At 40.6% G+C, this 21370-nt stretch overlaps 1 protein-coding gene across 1 annotated transcript in view; it reads left to right on the forward strand.

The window, feature by feature from the left end:
• trim36 (tripartite motif containing 36) overlaps positions 1-11300 on the forward strand; it is a 36705-nt gene extending 25405 nt beyond the window's left edge. Inside the window, exons 9-13 of the mRNA XM_008286308.1 lie at positions 3739-3856; positions 3943-4148; positions 6374-6557; positions 6947-7060; positions 7839-11300. Of these exons, the coding sequence (XP_008284530.1) occupies positions 3739-3856; positions 3943-4148; positions 6374-6557; positions 6947-7060; positions 7839-8208 (992 nt within the window). The 3' untranslated portion in view covers positions 8209-11300. The remainder of the gene's footprint in view (positions 1-3738; positions 3857-3942; positions 4149-6373; positions 6558-6946; positions 7061-7838) is intronic.
• The last annotated feature ends 10070 nt before the right edge of the window (positions 11301-21370 follow it).

Consider the following 21370-nt stretch of genomic DNA (forward strand, 5'->3'; position numbering starts at 1 on the left):
CAAACTGAGAGCAGCTCTTTGTCTGTGATGAGCTGGTCAGTGCCAATAAAGGCTTTAGGTTTGAGTGGCAGCTGTGCTTCTAGATGTATGAAAACAAATTATTTGGGGATTAAATGATGCTGATATTATAGATGAAGCTGAAGTCTCTTGGCACAAGTCCATTATCCCTCAAGTGCAGCTAAACAAGCGACAGTTGTTCCAGTGACCGTTGGCGACAAACAAAGCCGGGGGTGACATGAGTTTGTGGGCTTTTGTTGCTACACTGGAGAGCAGCGCTGGTTGGTTTGTCCATCTCGCAGCCCGCTCTTGACTCTGTCGAGGTTTATGGACAAGTGAACTTGAAATGGGGCATTTTCTCTGACTGTTCAAACGAAGGGACGGTTGGACAAATATCAAATCATCCACTCCACTGTAGAATGTGGTGTAAAGGAACCACTATAAACCCCTGTGTTTTATAAATCGATAGAAAATGTTTCTATCACAAGTCCACGAGGGAAGCAATTGGAAGAGAAACGTTGGGGAAAAGTCAGATTTTACAGTTAATAAGTGTGAAGTCCTTGAAAAACTTTTGACCAAATACTCATTGAAATATAAAAGACCTTGCTGGTAAGTACCAGCACACAATGTTCAAAGATGACTTCACATTGTGTAATATATTCAGGTGATTTGTCAACCACCAGGAGCCCTGAAAAAACATTTAAAGAGTTGAAAATAGGATTTAATTCTCTGTAAAATAACTGCATGTGTTTAAACGATTAGTGTTGATGTTTCTAAGACTGTGCTGGCTTTAATTTACATTTTTTTGAACCAAAATAAGAAAAAATGTTGTATATTTTGGTTGACACAGCATTTTTGATTTGACATTTCCTTGTGTCATCCTTTTGTGAAGATTGTCATTAACAATAAACTGCAGATAAAGTGTCACTTCAGGCCAAAACATTACGTCATACGTCCCAGTCCTCGAATTATTTTATAGTTTATTCTGCAGTTTTCTTTTGTGTAAACAAGTCTATGAGATGAACATTTCCTTTATATAAAAAGAAAAGAATAACAAAAAGTGCATTTATGCTGTCCTCATTTTAGCAATTTCTCCTAAAATGACTGAATATTCATCATTTGGCTTCTTGGGGATTTTTTTCGTCTAAAAATGTGGAATAAACGGATCTGTGCTGTATCCTTCAGGGAAAGTGCTGCACGCAGCAGTTGTGTGGCAGTCATATTGATGTGTGTCTTTGAACTAAACAGCCTGCGGGAGTTAATGGTGCTCTTCCTCGGAGCTCAGAGAGGGAAAAGAAGCTGTGAGGGCATTTGTATTCTGCAGTAATTCAATTTAAGTCTTGGCAGATGATGCAGCAGTAAGGAACCACTGCGGCGCCTCTGGATAGTGTCCTATAGTCCTTTTACAGAACGTGACTGTGTTCAAATCCAGGAAACTGAACATACATTTATGGTTACTTATAGGGAGAGTTTTGGAACGCTTGAGGCTGACTTAAATGTGCTCACTGTAAAGATGTTTTGGTATGTCTTCTCCTCTGTGCAGCACTTATGGAAAAACATCACTTCGTAGCTTATTGTCAAGTCCTGAATATGATTAGCAGTCATGTATGAGATGTCTGTGTTCGATTTTCCTCAATGCCTCTTGCTTGTCCGCGTTTTCTCGTCATATCTTCCTCTTTGGAGAACCATGTGTTTGTGCATGTTGACCCTGCTACGGCCCTCGTGCCAGCTTTGACCCCACGCTCTGCTTCTCAAGAGGCTGTGAAAGGCTGTGTTGTCAACTGTAAATGCCCATTTGTGGTCCCATTTCCAACTGGGGCTGAGAACAGCACTTCTTTCAACTATTTCCACTTCAACTTTTACCATGCTCTCTACAAAATACTACGGCTCACGGAAAAGCGGCCAAATTCAAAGGAAATGTTGACAGTCCAGTCCTCTCATAATGTAGAGCAGTGGAATGAAAATGGACACAAGGGAGAGCGGCTCCCTACGGTGTAATTTGGCCTCGATGCTGTCTGTCTGGCAGCTGTCTGTACTGTATGTTATCAGTATTGCTTGTTTTTTTTCCTCTGAGTCATTGAACTAGTGCTGCCTGCTGTGTTGGATGGCTCACTGCCCTGTTTGGTCCTTGCTTGTTGGTCCATCTGTTGGAAACAGGTTAAAAAAGGAAGGCTTATTTGTCAGTATAGCAGATGGTTAGCGCCTCAGAAAGAATGTCTGATTGTGATTTACTCTAAAGTGGCACCATATTATTTAACTAGGTTACTACTAATTAACATGAAAGAATGGATCTTTTCACTTGGCGCTCAGGGTCAAGTGTTGAAAACAAGAATTTAGAGGAGTTGTCAAGTATTTTTCCTCCATTAATTCAGGGAAAGTGTGAAAACGCACCTTTAAAAATCAAACGAATGACAATGGCTGAGTTCAGGCGAGGCACATGAGAAAGTCTTGGGCTTTAAGAAGGGACAAGCTCATGAAGGAGAGCTGGCTGGGAGAAAAGACTTTGGAGATTGAGGATTAGCCGAGTGACTTGGGAGGCTCAGAGAGCTCAACGGCAGTGGTGACACTGGTCAGCGAGGGGAATCCATCTATAGGGGAAAGGAGCTTTAGAAAAGGGAAGAACTGAGAATGTCACAAGATGACAAAAATAGAAAGCGTAGAGGACTTGACAAATGGAAATATCATGAGGCGGCGAGGAGAGGGATTCTCTCAGGGAGGGCGGTAAAAGTGTTGAGAAAAATTGCCTTGATCTTGGAGGGGAAGACGGTGACCTACATGGTTACTGTAATGTGATTCTGTTTCTGGAGAAAAACAGGCTGAGAACTGTAAACGATAAGATGGCTGAAAGCTTTAGAGGGGGTCTGTCCTCTGACATAAATCGGGGGACGGGTGGGAAATTAAAGGTGAATACAAAGCCAGACAGGTTGATGCTTCACAGCAAATCTCTACAGCCACCAAGGGGAGGAAGAAAGGACGATAAATGTGTCGAAAAAAGTGTAATGGATGAAAGTTAAAGTGCAAGAGGAGGAAGTGAGAGGTGGTGGGGGTGTTTTTACAAAGTGCATTTCCTGGCAGGGAGACTGTGAAAACCTCTTAAGCTCCATTATGCAAGATGGTCTTGTCCATTGTCCTGAGTGGATAGTCCTGATCCTAACAAATCTAATCTTTGCCACACTTGGAATGCTTCATTTGCTTAAGCTGAACTTATTCAGCTGCAGTGCGGTGCTTAGCATGATTAAGAAACAAGTGATTTTACTGTTGTTCACTTGTATTCAGTGTTTTTTTTCCCTATTTATGCAAATGATCTACTGTACCTTGCTGTTCACTAAAAAGAATATTTTTCAGTATTGATCCCTGTCATGTAGGATATCTTTTATCTCCGGCACACTGTCTAGCTTGCAATCATATATATATTAATGCAACATTTCTGTCTGAGACCTTCATCAGGTACTATTTGCCTTTTTTTGTCCCTCTTGGATGTCCTCGTCCCTCTGTGATGCACCTGCCTCATGTGATAGATGAGCAAAGAGTTCAGTTTGGTATAAATGGGACAAAAAATTAGCATTGTTTTTACATTTTATGTTGCTGGCTGCATGTCAGACATGTAAAATGCAACGTTTTAGACCTCCTTACTATTGAACAAAATGATTCACTGGTGTGGAGAATGACCTAAGTGGACAGTCTTCTCCTTGATTAACATTTCACTGCTTTGGTTTTCTTTTCTTCCTAACCCTTCCCCAGTTCCAGACCCTCCTCTGATCGACTTGTCCAGTAGCCGGGTCTATAACGAGGCCTCAATCTGCTGGAGGCTGTCAGATGACCACCTACCCACAGATCACCACGTGCTTGAATACCGCAGGTGGGTACAAGAGAATATAGAAGGACTTTTCAGACAAGTTAAGAGATATGTGGCAAAGTCTAAATCATCGTAATCTTCTTCTCCAGACTTGGGGGCCCGAACCAGTCCCCTTCCCAGGAGGACGGTGAGGACAATGGGGTCTGGAGGGCTACAGACAGGGTGTATGGACCCAGCACTGTGGTGAGTGACCTGGAGCCTGACAGCCGGTACGCCTTCAGAGTCCGAAGCTGCAGGAACTCCATGTTCAGCCCCTACAGCCCCGAGGTCAACTTCCACACACCACCTGCACCTGGTAAGATATGTGGCAGTAACATTTATCTATTTTGTCCCTTTTTCCTTTATGATGGGGTTGTTATCTGTCCTTTGATTGTTTACTTGGATGTAAATGAAAATGGTAAAGACTGCTGAAGAGGAAATGTAAAAAAAACAACTCACTCCATAAAATTTGACTCGACTATTTCCTTAACCTTTGTTATTTGTTAAGTGCATTCATTAATTGACAAACTATCGGAGAACCAGCCCCTGTTATTGGGCCTCTTTTTGGCCGAGGCGACAGCTAAGCTCCTCTATCGCCTTTAGTTCTCAGAGCACGTCTCAGTGCATTGTGCTCGATTTTTAGGAAGATTATCAGATGACAGATGCTTCGCTGTGTTTCTGAATTTGGAATTTTCTTGTTGCGTGGCCGACGGAGGTAATGAAGCACAGCGGTGTTTTACTTTATCACCATAGTAATGGCTTTTGTGTTTCAGATGACTGAAACCAATATAGCTTTTGTCTGAGTGTGTGGGAGCGGAGTTGTACAGGGTGACGGTTTGGAAAAGAAACCTGCACTTGCATCTGTTGTTGGCTTTTTAAGCTTGCCTTGGAGAGGCAAGGTGGAATTCATTAAAAAGGATCATCGTCCCCAACCATCTGCTAGAGCTGATTTCTATTCGTACTGTCCCACTAAGGAACTGTATCACTTTGATTTCTATCCTGCTCGGTGATCATTACTTTGTTCTTGCTTTGGGCTGCTTTCACTGATTTTATATCTACTATAGTTGTTAAAGTTTGGAGTTTGCAGAGACTTTTTATGTACTAGTGTCACTTAGTCTTGATGCACTTACCAGAAACCAGAATATTTTCAGAATCCTTATGTTTTCCCTCCGATGGCAGAAGCCTGCATCAGAATTAGTCTGTTGCACACATGTCACATCTCACTGTGATCTGATATAGCTGCGTTTTGACTTGTGTCCCACACAAGCCTTGTCATTTGTGCCTTGTTGTGTGATTGGAGCGTCCACATTCCTGTGTTCTCTGGTTCGTGTAAGACTGAGAGGATGGATTCAGCCTGCGTCAGTAATGAGGTGGAATTTCAAGCCAGGGTGAAACGCAGAGGACAAAACATGTGCACATGCTCACTGGCGCTCATGACGTAGTGTGAAGGGATACAGTTTCAGCGTGTGACAACAGATGTTTCTGTCTTCACACAGCCTCGCACAAGAAAATGACATAATGTAAAGCGCTTAGATCAGATCTCAGCCAGTCAGTCTTGATATTCAGCAGTTTGATGACACCACTATCTCCTTTTCTTTTCCAGATGCTGCTAAGTAAATCTTAACATACCCTTAAAAAAAAAAAGCCATTTAATAAAGACCTAGGTCTATTGATGTGAAATTAAAGTACCATTGCCTGGGGGCTAATTTCATGCTGCATCATTTATACTTGCCACCCTTTTTTGTTATTTTTTTTGCTTATTAAATGACTTGGAGAATCAATTTACAGTATTAAGCAAAGTCAAACAACATGGGTGTAGCTATTGATTTTGTAATAATAAAATGCAATTGATATCCCATAATGCGCACAGCTGGTGTCAGAGAACATGAAAACTGACTCGATATTTAATCATTTGACAATGCAAGCTTGAATGAACTAAACATGCATACAATGAACCCTCTTCGCTTTCATGTCAGACACTGTATAAGATTTTAGGTGTCCATTTTAGCTCTCCAGTACGAACGCATCCCCGCCCTGCTACAGAACATCACGTAAAACTGCTGCACAGTTGCCTGTTCACCCTTTAGGCAGGCTTATACTATTATCATTATCATGCCCTAGTTGTTATGAGGACTTCCCCAGACACATGCAAATGAACCGGTCTTCCCCAGCGGAGACCTCAGATTGCATGGGATGGTTGAGTGAGCAGGCATAATCACGGCAGCCTATATGTATCCTGGATTATGGTAATCACGACCTCTTGGCCTGTGAACTATTTATAGAATGCGTTTAGTTGCAAGCAGATGAGGAGCATAAACTGCATATGAGAAAAGAGGACTATTAGAAGACAATGGCAAGTAGGTCTTTGTTTAGCTTTTTAAGATTATGTTACAGCGCCCTCTTGTGTCAGTCTTTGCCACTTACTTGGTGTAAAACCCAAACCATTGCTTTTTGCATGAGTTGTATGCTCAATAAAAAGAGTTTATCTTCTTCCCTTTCTTCTCCTCTACCTCTGTCTTCCATTCTCTCTCATCTCCTCAGCTTTCGGTTTCCTGTTCAGCGATAAGTGTGGATTCAGCACAGAGCGGCTCATTCTAAACAAGCGACGGGACACGGTGGAGAGCGTGGCAGGCATGGCCTTCCTCCTCGCCGCTGAACGCATACAGACAGGCAGCTACATCGGACTAGATTACATCATTGGGGACACGGGCATCTCTCAGGGAAGGTACGCAAAAAAAACCTAACAACAGTAAGACTTTTTACTGTGAAGTTGTGTTGAGCATCATTTTATTTGCTACACAGTGAACTTTAAGAATTTCTACAAAGGGATAAGGTTCAAGATTTGCACACAGTACGGACGCTGCCTCATAACTTGCTCATTAGACCATCAATATGTCATGCTGTCCAAACATAAAATATTCACAAGAGAGGGAGCGGATGTGGAGCTTTATTTTTAAGCAGCTGGTGATGGTCGTATTATCATTTGTGCCATTTCTGTTTCATAGTTTTTGCATGAGGCTTGTTAAAGGGCACATCAGGAATAAGTGTGTGAAGGGATTTTGTTCTTCATACGTTCTTGCAATAAAAATAGTAACCGCTTTATTTGTTTTGCAGACACTATTGGGCCTTCAAGGTGGAACCGTACTCCTACATGGTTAAAGTTGGAGTGGCCTCCGACACAAAGCTGGTTGAGTGGTTTCACAATCCCAGAGATACCAGCAGCCCAAGGTATGTGCAGGCACATGGTTGATATTTACAGTTTGTCCATAAGCAGCGGACACGTGGTGAAAAAACAATTCTGTTTACCTTCTACAAATCAGACTGTAAGAAGCACAGACACAATCTGAGGACAGCGCTGAGTGTGTTTGAGTCATACCTAATCCTGTGATGTAACAGAACCGGTATAAACTCGTAAAGAGCTTACCCACACACAAAGCCTGCCTTTCTCACTGGATCAACTCATGTAAAGGAGCACATTATTTACGCAAATTAATTTTAATTCTATGGTAATTGCATAATGCATGCAAGGTGATAACCCCAGGCAGCATTCAGCCAGTCATTAGAAGGTTGAGTTTGCTTTTTTTTTTTTTTTTTTCCCCTCCAAAGTAAATCTTAGAAAATAACAGGTCCTTGTAATATGTATGTAGCACAAATCCCGCCCCAGTAAATGTGAATAATTCTTATCCATCAGGTTTGATTGTTTTCTTTGACATCTTAAGGCATCATACTGGCCTCTGGGAAAGTTTTGAGAGCATTTTATGGTGTTGCATTTCATAAATCCAATGATTAATCACAAAGTTAACAGCGAATGCATTAATAACAAAAGCCATTATTAAATCTAACCTTGCAAAATCCAGTCTTAACACCCTTGGATCATCTAGTAGAGATTATCACACTCTTTTCTGTTTCACACATGATTTGAGTTCTGGCTCTGACGTACATTTCAAAACGTTTGTTGCCGATTATGACAAACTTATGTGTCCATCAATCCTCCCCCTGTCACCAGGTACGACCACGACAGCGGCCATGACAGCGGCAGCGAGGACGCGTGCTACGAGCTCTCCCAGCCCTTCACCCTTCTCACCCTTGGCATGGGGAAACTTTTCATCCCCAAGGCTTCTTCATCGTCCTCCGTTTCCACAGCAAACGCAGCATCCGGTGACCCCGGCAGCCGCATGCTTCCCATGCCGCAACGACTGGGTGTATGCCTAGATTACGACGCATGCCGGGTGTATTTCTACGACGCCGACACCATGAGGTGCCTTTACGAGAGGCAGGTGGATTGTTCGGGAACTATGTATCCGGCTTTCGGCCTCATGGGCAGCGGCAAGGTTCAGCTGGAAGAGTTCATCACCACCAAGAGACTAACCTTCTGAGGAGGGAGGCAGTATGTGGGACCATTAGGACCCCGATCGATTTAATCTTTGGCATGTTCTGGGAAGAGCAGTTTTTATTGACAGGGTGATGGAGTACAATCCAAACCAATTTCTTTTGAGGGGCAGATGAGGCAGATGTGATCAGAGCCTTTGGTTCTAAATGTGAAAATGGGATCTCTGCCAGAGACTGGCCTATTTAGAGCTGGCATGTATAATGTATGGCGCTGAGTATCAGCGTCCACATACAGAGGTCTCCAGATATAAAAGGTCTTCTCTACATACCAAAGTCTCTGTATCTGTTAATTGTATTTGACCTGGTTTTAATTGCCAGCTATGATCAGCTGATGATGTAGATTTGACTGCACACGTAGTCTGCAGTCACTTTAAAGTTTGTTTTAACATGAAACGCCTTTGAGCTTACACTTACACTTCCTCCTTTGCCAGGTTTGTTTCTAGATTATTTTATGTACGTTAATTATGGGATGATCTTTGATCTTCATTGGGCTGTTTTCTGTAACTATTTGTCTAAACGTAGCAGCATAGGTGTAGATGTAATCTTGGTGGACCTGGGAGAGCCTTGTAGCTACTTTGAAGCTAGCGCCTTTGTGCCTTTTTTGTTTTTTTGTTTGTTAGGAAATGGGTCACTTAGTTTGCTCTAGCCAGCAGATGTTGGTGTCATTGCACAAACATAATGGAAATACTTATCAGCATAAATACTGTATGTTAGATCTACTGTAGGCATAGAGTGATCACAGACACTGGTGTCAAAGTTAATGGTATTCATTACGACTTGTTATTTACCTATTTACTCTTGACGTTATCACAAAAAAAAAAAACACTACTTTTCCTACTTGTCGCAGTTTCGTTGAGCTGTTTTTGCACAATATGAGTGAATCGTCGCACATGATAATCTTTACAATCGTCACGTTTTGATCACTACCTAGTTAGCTTCTTCACTTTAAATGTCGTCGACACGCGTCCGTCGCCACACACTCGCAAAAGCGTCCATCTTCACTAACAAATGTGAATCCTGGAGTAGTTACTTGGGTTTACAAGCCTCTCACTGTTTCTGCTCTTACATGTGTTGCACAGCACACAGTGACTCTCAACATCATTGAAGCATCCAGGTACCAGAACACCGTGTACTTGTAGCCAACATCCGTTTGACAGCTGCAAAGTCACTAATAGCCAAAGCTTTTTTTTTGGTTCCGGTGCTGACATAAGTGCAACCCACAGCTTTGTGGTCTCACAGCCTTGAAAACAGTTTAAAAAAAACAAAAACAAACAAAACTCACAGTTATTCAGGTTCTCACAAAAAGTGCTATCACAAAACACACCTTTCAGTACTGATGCTCTCAAAACCACCGTTTACTTGCAGTGCAGACACATTAACTGTAGCTTATTAGCATGTTACGGTTTGAGTTTGGCTGTCAGACAGACGCCTAAGTGGTTGATTGGCTTTGGTTGAATCAGCTCACATGTTAACGTCTTAAAGAGCACACTAGACAGACTGTTCGCTGGGAAACCACGCTTGTTTTCTTTTTGTACAGAGACATACTGTATATGTGCCTGCACATGGGTTTGTTCATACATTTATATATATTTTGCTTTCTGAAGGGTTAGGGTAATCGGTGTGTGTGCGTTTTCTCAGGTTTCTGGCCCTGACCGGGGGCCCAATGCTACCTACTACCTCTATCCACCAGGCCTGGAAAACCTTAACTACTGTACCTTTCCTTACAGAAACGAGTTCGGTTTGATTTACAGCTTTCTTTGTAACAGTCGGTTCAGTATCTCCGCCTTCTCTCTGTCCGATTTAATAAGCTGATCTTTCAAAATGTTTGATTTTCAAATTCCATGTACATATTAATCCAGAGTGTATTATTTTCAGTGAAATAAAGTAAATCATAAATGTCCATGTGGTTAGTTGCTGTTCGCTTGTGGATCACTATAGATGGAAATTACTGTAAGCAGATGTTACTGTTCAGCTGCCTTTGTCGAGGGAGTGTTTGGGTTTTTGTTTTTTTTTCTAATGGAACAATCTTTTTTTCCCTTTTTGTGGTGTTGGTTTTAATGTTTTAGATATCAAGTATCGAATTCATAGTTTTGGGTTAAACACATTTAATAAATTTGCTTATTCATTTATCTGGACAGGAAATGTTCAGATGAAATATTCGACTACTGTGACCGTGTACATATTTCGTGTCGCAGGTGTTCATGTTAATTTTCACTCCAATCCTCAAACGGCTGAACCCTGATCCCTGTATGTTAAAATTGAGTTTTTCAACATCCTAAAAAATACATCTATGCATTTAAAAAAATAAAAAAGTCAGGGCAGGTTCAGTTTTAATTCCTGTAACAGAATGTATTCATAATTGCAGAGCAAATTGCTGAATGTTCCTTTATGTTTTTAAAGTGTTTTTTTTTTTTTTTGTTCCTATTGATTTGTTCCACTTGAGGTCACAGCACACTTGTATGTAGTTACAGAAATCTGATCAAAGGCTTGTAATCTTAACCACAGCTGATACTAAATTAAATGCATCCTGTAGCCTGCTTTTCAGTAATTAATTCCGAACCAAATACGTTGCAGGCTGGCTCTCAATCTAATTCCAAGCTAGCACTTTAAAAAAAAAAAAAAAATCTGTAGCATGTCAGCAGCTGTTTGGCTCTGCAGGTGTGTATAATACGCGTGTGTGCAATATTACTGAATGGGCTGTAGAACCGAAGAGTATATTTTAGACACATAAGCCTATAAAGACGATTTGCACTGTTAACCGTTTATAGGTTATTTTGTGGTTTAAAATGGGCTTTTCCTTCCTTGATACCAAGTGAATTTAAACACTACTTGTAAATGTTTTTTCCCTATCGGTAACTCTTTGATTTTTTTTTTTTCTTCCTGAAATTAGCGACAGTGCATTTGTCCCCTTGTGTTTCCTTCAGAGGATTGGATGTGGTGTGTAAGTGGTGGATTTCTGTATGTGTACTATGTAAAGATGTGGAAATATTGTTCTTTGCTCTGATTCCTGGAAAGGCTACACTTTTTAATTTGCTGTGTGGGGATTTCTTCCAATAAACCTAGTGTGTTTTTAAATCGATTTTGTCTCGCTGGTATTGTTTCTATATTTGTACAGTTGTATAGTTGCTGTTTGATTAATTTAGCAGCTGTGATGCACAAACATTTGCACAGCATTTGTTGAATATCAGTAGAAACAACAAGACTTAATTACAGTTTTCAGTATCTTTAAACCATTTAATGAAACTGTCTTTTCATTCTTGAATCTAACTTTCATCTTTGCAGAATACTTGTAGTTCTTATAGTGTAGAAATGTCTTGCATGCATCACATTTGAGATTGAACCACAGACTTTTTATCTTGACACTATGGAGGCATTTAAAAACCCTGGTTCTTTAAATAGTTCATTCATGTGTCAAGGTATTTTAGGATGTTTATAGCTGTTAATATTTCCTGGTACCCTCACTGAAGTCTTTTCTTTCTGGAGTGTTTTATTTAAATGCTAAAAAACACCCAAGAATCAGACTGAAACAGCATTGAATCAGCTCAGGAGATGTCAATATCCTCCTAGAAATATACCCAAATTGATGAGAGTATACCTTGGAAATGGCCAGAAATGGAAAGTAACTCAGAGTTGATGGTTTCTGGAGTCAGACTGTGCTAAGAGTAAAGTATTAATCTTAAAATTCCAAGTGCATATTCATTATTTTTGTACATTACTTAGTTGTATATTTAATCTTTATAGCGCTCGCTTTGTCTTATAGTGTCTCAACACACTCACTTAGTAAAGTTGTTGGACCACCACATGCTGCCAGAACCCTTCTTTCAAATGATATTATTTCGTTTGATGTTCTGATTATGGTTGTGGAAAGCGCTGATGAACACAAAATCTCCCAAAGTGGTGAAGGCCATAGCGTATAGTTCACAACATTTTCATACTCAAACCATTCAGTAACCCCGGTGTTCACTGATTTGCAGTGACCCTTCCCAGTAGGAGGACGAGTGGAGCCACATGATGCCCCCCACAGCGTAACAGAGCCACCAGATCCTTGCTCTGCAGGGGTCAAGGGTTCAGGATTTTCCTTTACTTTGTCACTCGTCACTATATTTAGTATAACTGAAAGCCTGCATGTGTATCGTTGGGTAATACTGATACATGATGTGTTCTCAACAAGTTCCATAACATGGTTTAGTATAGTTGTTGATGAATATCCATTTATGAACCCCTCTGTGACATCGCTGTTCACAATCATATATTTCTGTACAGTCAGTGAATTTAGTTTTTGAATAATAATGTCCTCTTGGCTTAAAAGGAATGTAAGCAGCATCCATTACATGTCTGAGCTAAATATTTATGTATTTTTATATGAACTAAATTACTAGAAATGTATGTAGGCAGTAGGAGTAGACTCAGCTGCTTTTTGGATACTTTCCAAATCTACTCATGTCCACAACTTTGCAGTGACTCACAGTGACCCTTCCCTCGAAGAGGACAAGTGGAGCCAAACCATGGCAGCAAAATGCCCCCTACGGACTAACAGAGCCACCAGGTCATCTCTCTGTTGGGGTCAAGGGCTCAGGACTTTCCCTGAACTTGTCACCAATCTGTACATTTAGTAGTGTGTGTTTTTTTCCTTTGCTATGCTTCATTTAGTTAAAAACCTGCACAGCAGTGTTTTGCCTTTTATTCCATTCAGCTTAGTTTTATTAATGTGGTGTGTGATGACCTTACAATATTAAATTACAGATAGAAACTCAACACATTCAGAGATTTCCATTACAGAAGCTCTTTGGTGACGGTGGGAAGAAAAAAAACTCCCCTTAACCAGTGAGAAAACAGCAGAACCAGGCTCAGGGAAGGTGTCCATCTGTCTTGACTGGTTAGGGAGAAGGTAACACATAAGAGAGCATAAACACGGGGGAGGTTGATGAAGCCAGTAAGCAGATTGGAGACGTGTAACTCCCAAATCAGAGATGTCTCGCACAGGAGAAAGAAGATTCAGATGCAGTAGGAATACATAAATGCATGGAGCATCTCATCAGTGATTTTTTAAAGTTACATGTCTCAGCCCAGTAAAGTGCAGCCTTTACTATGACAAAATATGAGAAACTGGTATTTCAGGGAGGCAAAGTGAATGTCAGATCCTTTCTGATTAAGGCTGTGATCTGAATCAAGATCAAGAGCTTTGTTGTTGTTTTATTATTATTATTATTATTAAGGCTGTGTAATAACAGCAAGACATGATTAAAAGAAAAATAAAACCCTTAAAAACAGAAAAGTCATAAATAATGAAGAGCACATATTGAATCTTTATAAATGTAAATACAGTTTGACATGATGTAGGTGTAGTTCAGTTGGATACATTATGCATCATGCCATATCTGTACTTATCCAGATTTATATTCACCACATCATAGATGTACATATCCATATACAAAATAATCATTTCATAGTTGCATATATATGTAAGCCAGTTTGTCATGTCATAACTGTACATATCTATATGTATATTGATCATGTCATACCTGTCGATATTCATATGTATATTCATCATGCCTCATCTATACACATAGGTTTAAATATATGGATCAAAATGTATCAGAAAGGTTGAGCTTATCTTATCTTATCTTATCTTTTATAAGGAGACTGTGAAATTGAAGTGTTGTCTGTGTGTGCATACATCCATGTGTTATACATATTTACATAGAGATTACTGATATCCAGTGGGTCATGTATAACAAGAGTCTATTAATGGGATGTGTCTATAGATGATACTGATCAAAGAAGAGCTGGGTCGTCCATCCATCCATCCATCCATCCACCTGCTGAGGGATGCTGAGCTGTGCAGCCTACGGGAGGAGGAGGAGGAGGAGGAGGAGGAGGGACGTCACGCTGTGCACGCTCGCGGTCTGTCGTTGCAACGCGGAAGAGACGAAGGAGGAAGGAGACGCTCCACGTCACTGAGGTGTAATATCGGCGTCAGTGCAACACAAGGTGCTACCTCAGTACGATTCCAGTACCATTGTACAACCACACGTCCTCATGTAGGATAGAACAACTCGCGTGACCACAAAGCGAAAGGTTTACTCCGCCGCTTTCTGCTCCACAACGGGCCTCGGCGGAGACTTCCAGGAACCCCCGCTGAAGGTAACGTACGCACGTTAACGGTCGCTTCGGTGTGTTGTTTGCCCCGCCGCCTGCTAGCCTCGAACCGCCGCTACGGAGGAGCTTCCCCCTCCTTCTCCTCGGACACCGCTGACCTTTTGCGGCTCGAAGGAAGCGCCGCACGGTGTTGGTATTGATAAAATGTCGTAGGAAGCATTAGCCCCGGAGTGTCAGCGGACTGACCCAGCTAGCTAGCCGGGATTTAAGGTCGGTAGGATTCAAAGCGTTGTTGACGTTTTCGGTTTGACAGTTGTCGGCGTCCTGCTGGGGAGCTGCTGCTGCTGCTGCTGGATCCATGCATTTACATGTCTGCTTCACATCTCATGCAAGCTGTTTCATATGATAACTAGCTGTATTAGCAGATGGAGTAAACAGCAGCAGCCGGGCCCGTTGTAGGAACTGTAGGCATTACTGTAAGCACACTGTAACAACATGCTAAGGGCCTCTCATTGTTGTGGTTTGGATGCATTATAAAGCAGTCACACATCATGACTAAGTACCAGCAAACATAACACAGCACATGTACAGCAAAAAAAAAGCTTCAAGGGGCACAATATTCATCAGCTGGGTAAAGGGATGTCTTATCTTGTGTGGCTTTGCAGTGGAAAGTGTAAAAAATCAGGACTCAAAAGCACTAACCTGAACCCATTTCAGCCAAAATATATGATTCATTCTCTTCATTTGAAGCCAGCAAATGTGTGCTTGGGTAGCACTGATGCACTTTGTTTGCAGTACAGTATTCTGTGATCAATAATCATGCAGTAACACCTTTGTGTTGTTAAATATAATATCCGTCATGATAAAGTAAAAGGAAATCCAACTTTAAGTGTCTGTTTCAACCATTTTAAGGCAGGAAGGGGTTATTTACATGGAAAAAAACACTCGTTAATGTGCAACTGTAATACACAGAGATGAGATTTTAAGTGTTTAATCGATGACTGGAGAGGAACTTTAAAACAATAGGCTGGAAATCCTGTTTCCTCGCTCCTCTGTGCAAACAGCCACTATCCCTGAGTTGATGGTTCCTGGAGACTGATTATGTGTAGAAAAAAAAGCATTCGTCTTAGAATCCTAATTGAAAATTCCTTACTTAGTTGTGTGTTTAATCTTTATTGTCTTCTCTTTATCTTATAGTGTCTTTTGCAGTGTGTATACACAGACAGGTGGTAAGTTAAAGGGAAAAAACAATATAAAGCATCTTAAGCAGGTGTTTTTTTGCCACCACATGCTGCCAGAACAGCTTCAGTGTACCTTTGAATTAATTATCCAAGTGTCTGAATTCTGCTAGAGGGTCATTCTTCCATAACTTATTAGCTCAACTGGTGTTTTGATGATGCTGGTAGGCAGCGCTGACGAACACACCAGTCTCCCTTAGGTGCTCCACTGGGTAGAGATCTGAGGACTGAGAAGGCCATAGCAGATGAGTCACAGCATTTTCATACTCAAACCATTCGGTGACCCCTTGCGCCCACAACTTTGTATTGATTTTTAGTGACCCTTCCCTGTAAGCATGGTGGCAAAATACCCTCCGACAGCATAACAGAGCCACCAGATCATCTCTCTGCGGGGTCAAGGGCTCGGGATTTTCCTTTAGTTTGTTACTTGTCTGTATATTTAGCCAAGCTGTCTTCTCTTCTGTGGGTCTGCAGTGAGCTCAGACTCTGTGCTTGGACTTGTAGCTGAAGAAAAGCACGAACCTGAACACTTTATTACCAAAACATATCTTATTCACTGCAGCTGAAGCCTGCATGTGCATGGTCGGCTAAACCCAAAGCACTGTGTTCCATAACAGTGTTTAGCATCAAATCAAGTTTATTTATACAGCACCTTTTTAAAACAACCTGAGTTGTCCAGAGTGCTGAATGCAACAAAAACACAAAAAAAAAAACAAGGCAAAACAGGCGAACAACTTGTAAAAACAAATTGTAAAATATAAGACATATAGAGTGCTAAATTGTCCCCTGCCTTCACCCTAAGTCAGCTGGGATAGACTCCAGCCCCCCCGCGACCCTAGTGAGGATTCAGCGGTGTATAGATAATGAATGGATGGATGGAAGAAATATAGAGTGCTAAATTATTAAGACCACTGAGAGCCACCAAAACCAGCTGAAAACATACACATCCTGAGATTTGTCTCAGAAGAGGAACATCTGATTGAAAGAGGAAGCTTCCCTCACACACTAGCCTCGATCGTGGGACTGTTAACAGCAGCTTGTTTGAGGATCTACTAATTAGGGCCAGAGAAGTTCTAAAATGTAGTCAGAGGCCGTATTCTTTGATGACATGATATTCCTGGACAACCTGTCAGTTTAGGTTGTGAGTAATCGTGTCCACCCAGCTTAATAAGAATGATAGTATCATCTATTACATATCTGAGCTGCTTATTAATGTGTAATGAATGATTAAAAAATATAATTTCTGTTACAGTACAGCTATTTTTCAACTACTTTCCATCACAGCTATGTCTGAGTGACGCAGTTAAATCCTGTCTTACTGGTTGTTTTTATCTGTTACTGCTATGCTTCCATCATTCTCTTATCTGCTTGTGTTTCTCTGTGTCATGTATGTGTTCATGTTTTTTCTCAGTTTACTCTTGGACTTTTTCTTGCCTATAAAAGCCATGCATATGCCGTGTTTTGCATGTGTTTTCTCAAGTTTCAGCACGCTCTGCTCTCAGCCACCACAGCGTTCCCTGTTATTGCATCCACATTCAGATCGATGTTCATATAAAGGGATTTCCAATTAGCAGGTTTTCATTTTGATTGCAGTTTTGTCAGTGACCCAGCACAAGGTGATTGTCATGTGTTCACACTAGCAGTGTTTCTATGGGGCCAAAAGTGAGATGCACTTGTCGCTTCAGTGCCATTCTGTTGCTCAAGACAGCTTGTTGTTTTGACCACATGTCCTGGCCTGTAGGAAAGAGGCGGGTATGTTTGACATGCTTCCCGTGAGTGAGTTAAAATCAATTTAATTTAAAGGAAACAGAACTTAAAAAATACATGCAAAAATCACATAAATGTCAAATTATTTCAAATTGCCTCACCTCTCAATAACTGCATTATTTCTGTGTTGTAGAGTCGAGTATTTGATCTTATTAGCAATTAAAAAACTCAATGGTGTTCACTAAAATGCCCTGCAAACACCAACACTTTCTCACTTTTCTCTGCACGGCTCTACTTTCACAATCTTTTTTTTTCCACAATCGCTTTTCTCACGTGCAATATAGCCCCTTACTGTGTGCAATTTATCTCCCTTATGTGCAATCATTATTATATTGTACCATATTTTATTCTATTTTATTTATCTTTTATATTTTTTAAGTTCATTGTATCCACTATATGGATCTTTAACGTGTGTGTGTGTGTGTGTAGCTCTATTGCATTACATTTCTCAGCTCTTCCTATTTATAGTTTATTAGTTCCTTTTTCTTCCTGTCATGTTTTTTTGTCCTTTTTATCTTTTGTGCACTGTATCCATACTGCTGCAACAAGTGAGTTTCCCCATTTGTGGTGAAAAATAAAGTGCAATCTAATCTAACCTACCTTGGAAAAACAGACAGGCAAGGCACGCTGGCATAGTGCTTATCAATAGAAATGACAGTTTCTGTGACAACTCATACAGCGTGAAGGACGTTGTGTAACGTGAGTCTCTGTGAATGGCTTCCAAGAAAAATACTCTTGCTTGCTGTTTGGCACTAAACTGCATGCCTAAACTTTCTTTGGTCAGATGAGATTAATTTGATCAGTTCAGATGACGTCCGGCTTGTTTGGCAAGTACCTGGTCAGGATTACCACAGTCAATACGTAGTCCCGACAGTGAAGCTTAGAGGTGGGACTGGTAGATGGAAACTATGACCTGGCAAAGTATGTCGTCTGACTTGAATCAGGTGAAACACCTTGGGATGCTTTAGAGTGATGGGTTGTGCAAAACCACCCCTTTAGTAAAGAGCAGCTAGGAAACATCTTTCTGAAGAATGCTAGAAATTGGGCGCCGCTATAGCTCACCTGGTTGAACTGGCGTCCCATGTATAGGGGCTACAGTCCCCTGATGTGGAGGTCATGAGTTCAAATCCTGCTCATGGCCCTTTTCCACAGGTCCTTCCTCCATTCTTCTCCCCCACTTTCCTGTCTCTCTCGCTCACTACACTATCAAAAAATAGCTTTAGAAGAATGCTAGAAATTAGAGTTTTCACTGCTGGACCTGTATTTTTTAAATAGTAAATCTAAACTCTTATAATTTTACACAAGAACAAATACTGTACTGTTCAGTGCAGAAATAATGCAAGTTGTTAGAGGTTTTATAATTTTGNTAAATTAAATGCATCCTGTAGCCTGCTTTTCAGTAATTAATTCCGAACCAAATACGTTGCAGGCTGGCTCTCAATCTAATTCCAAGCTAGCACTTTAAAAAAAAAAAAAAAAAATCTGTAGCATGTCAGCAGCTGTTTGGCTCTGCAGGTGTGTATAATACGCGTGTGTGCAATATTACTGAATGGGCTGTAGAACCGAAGAGTATATTTTAGACACATAAGCCTATAAAGACGATTTGCACTGTTAACCGTTTATAGGTTATTTTGTGGTTTAAAATGGGCTTTTCCTTCCTTGATACCAAGTGAATTTAAACACTACTTGTAAATGTTTTTTCCCTATCGGTAACTCTTTGATTTTTTTTTTTTCTTCCTGAAATTAGCGACAGTGCATTTGTCCCCTTGTGTTTCCTTCAGAGGATTGGATGTGGTGTGTAAGTGGTGGATTTCTGTATGTGTACTATGTAAAGATGTGGAAATATTGTTCTTTGCTCTGATTCCTGGAAAGGCTACACTTTTTAATTTGCTGTGTGGGGATTTCTTCCAATAAACCTAGTGTGTTTTTAAATCGATTTTGTCTTGCTGGTATTGTTTATATATTTGTACAGTTGTATAGTTGCTGTTTGATTAATTTAGCAGCTGTGATGCACAAACATTTGCACAGCATTTGTTGAATATCAGTAGAAACAACAAGACTTAATTACAGTTTTCAGTATCTTTAAACCATTTAATGAAACTGTCTTTTCATTCTTGAATCTAACTTTCATCTTTGCAGAATACTTGTAGTTCTTATAGTGTAGAAATGTCTTGCATGCATCACATTTGAGATCGAACCACAGATTTTTTTTATCTAGACACTATGGAGGCATTTAAAAACCCTGGTTCTTTAAATAGTTCGTTCATGTGTCAAGGTATTTTAGGATGTTTATAGCTGTTAATATTTCCTGGTACCCTCACTGAAGTCTTTTCTTTCTGGAGTGTTTTATTTAAATGCTAAAAAACACCCAAGAATCAGACTGAAACAGCATTGAATCAGCTCAGGAGATGTCAATATCCTCCTAGAAATATACCCAAATTGATGAGAGTATACCTTGGAAATGGCCAGAAATGGAAAGTAACTCAGAGTTGATGGTTTCTGGAGTCAGACTGTGCTAAGAGTAAAGTATTAATCTTAAAATTCCAAGTGCATATTCATTATTTTTGTACATTACTTAGTTGTATATTTAATCTTTATAGCGCTCACTTTGTCTTATAGTGTCTCAACACACTCACTTAGTAAAGTTGTTGGACCACCACATGCTGCCAGAACCCTTCTTTCAAATGATATTATTTCGTTTGATGTTCTGATTATGGTTGTGGAAAGCGCTGATGAACACAAAATCTCCCAAAGTGGTGAAGGCCATAGCGTATAGTTCACAACATTTTCATACTCAAACCATTCAGTAACCCCGGTGTTCACTGATTTGCAGTGACCCTTCCCAGTAGGAGGACGAGTGGAGCCACATGATGCCCCCCACAGCGTAACAGAGCCACCAGATCCTTGCTCTGCAGGGGTCAAGGGTTCAGGATTTTCCTTTACTTTGTCACTCGTCACTATATTTAGTATAACTGAAAGCCTGCATGTGTATCGTTGGGTAATACTGATACATGATGTGTTTACAACAAGTTCCATAACATGGTTTAGTATTGTTGTTGATGAATATCCATTTATGAGCCCCTCTGTGGCATCGCTGTTGAAAATCATATATTTCTGTACAATCTGGGAATTTAGTCTCTAAATAATAATGTCCTCTTTGCTTAAAAGGAATGTAAGCAGCATCCATTACATGTCTGAGCTAAATATTTATGTATTTTTATATGAACTAAATTACTAGAAATGTATGTAGGCAGTAGGAGTAGACTCAGCTGCTTTTTGGATACTTTCCAAATCTACTCATGTCCACAACTTTGCAGTGACTCACAGTGACCCTTCCCTCGAAGAGGACAAGTGGAGCCAAACCATGGCAGCAAAATGCCCCCTACGGACTAACAGAGCCACCAGGTCATCTCTCTGTTGGGGTCAAGGGCTCAGGACTTTCCCTGAACTTGTCACCAATCTGTACATTTAGTAGTGTGTGTTTTTTTCCTTTGCTATGCTTCATTTAGTTAAAAACCTGCACAGCAGTGTTTTGCCTTTTATTCCATTCAGCTTAGTTTTATTAATGTGGTGTGTGATGACCTTACAATATTAAATTACAGATAGAAACTCAACACATTCAGAGATTTCCATTACAGAAGCTCTTTGGTGACGGTGGGAAGAAAAAAAACTCCCCTTAACCAGTGAGAAAACAGCAGAACCAGGCTCAGGGAAGGTGTCCATCTGTCTTGACTGGTTAGGGAGAAGGTAACACATAAGAGAGCATAAACACGGGGGAGGTTGATGAAGCCAGTAAGCAGATTGGAGACGTGTAACTCCCAAATCAGAGATGTCTCGCACAGGAGAAAGAAGATTCAGATGCAGTAGGAATACATAAATGCATGGAGCATCTCATCAGTGATTTTTTAAAGTTACATGTCTCAGCCCAGTAAAGTGCAGCCTTTACTATGACAAAATATGAGAAACTGGTATTTCAGGGAGGCAAAGTGAATGTCAGATCCTTTCTGATTAAGGCTGTGATCTGAATCAAGATCAAGAGCTTTGT

Source organism: Stegastes partitus, unplaced genomic scaffold (genome assembly GCF_000690725.1).
Source record: "Stegastes partitus isolate 25-593 unplaced genomic scaffold, Stegastes_partitus-1.0.2 Scaffold448, whole genome shotgun sequence".
Taxonomy (NCBI): domain Eukaryota; kingdom Metazoa; phylum Chordata; class Actinopteri; family Pomacentridae; genus Stegastes; species Stegastes partitus.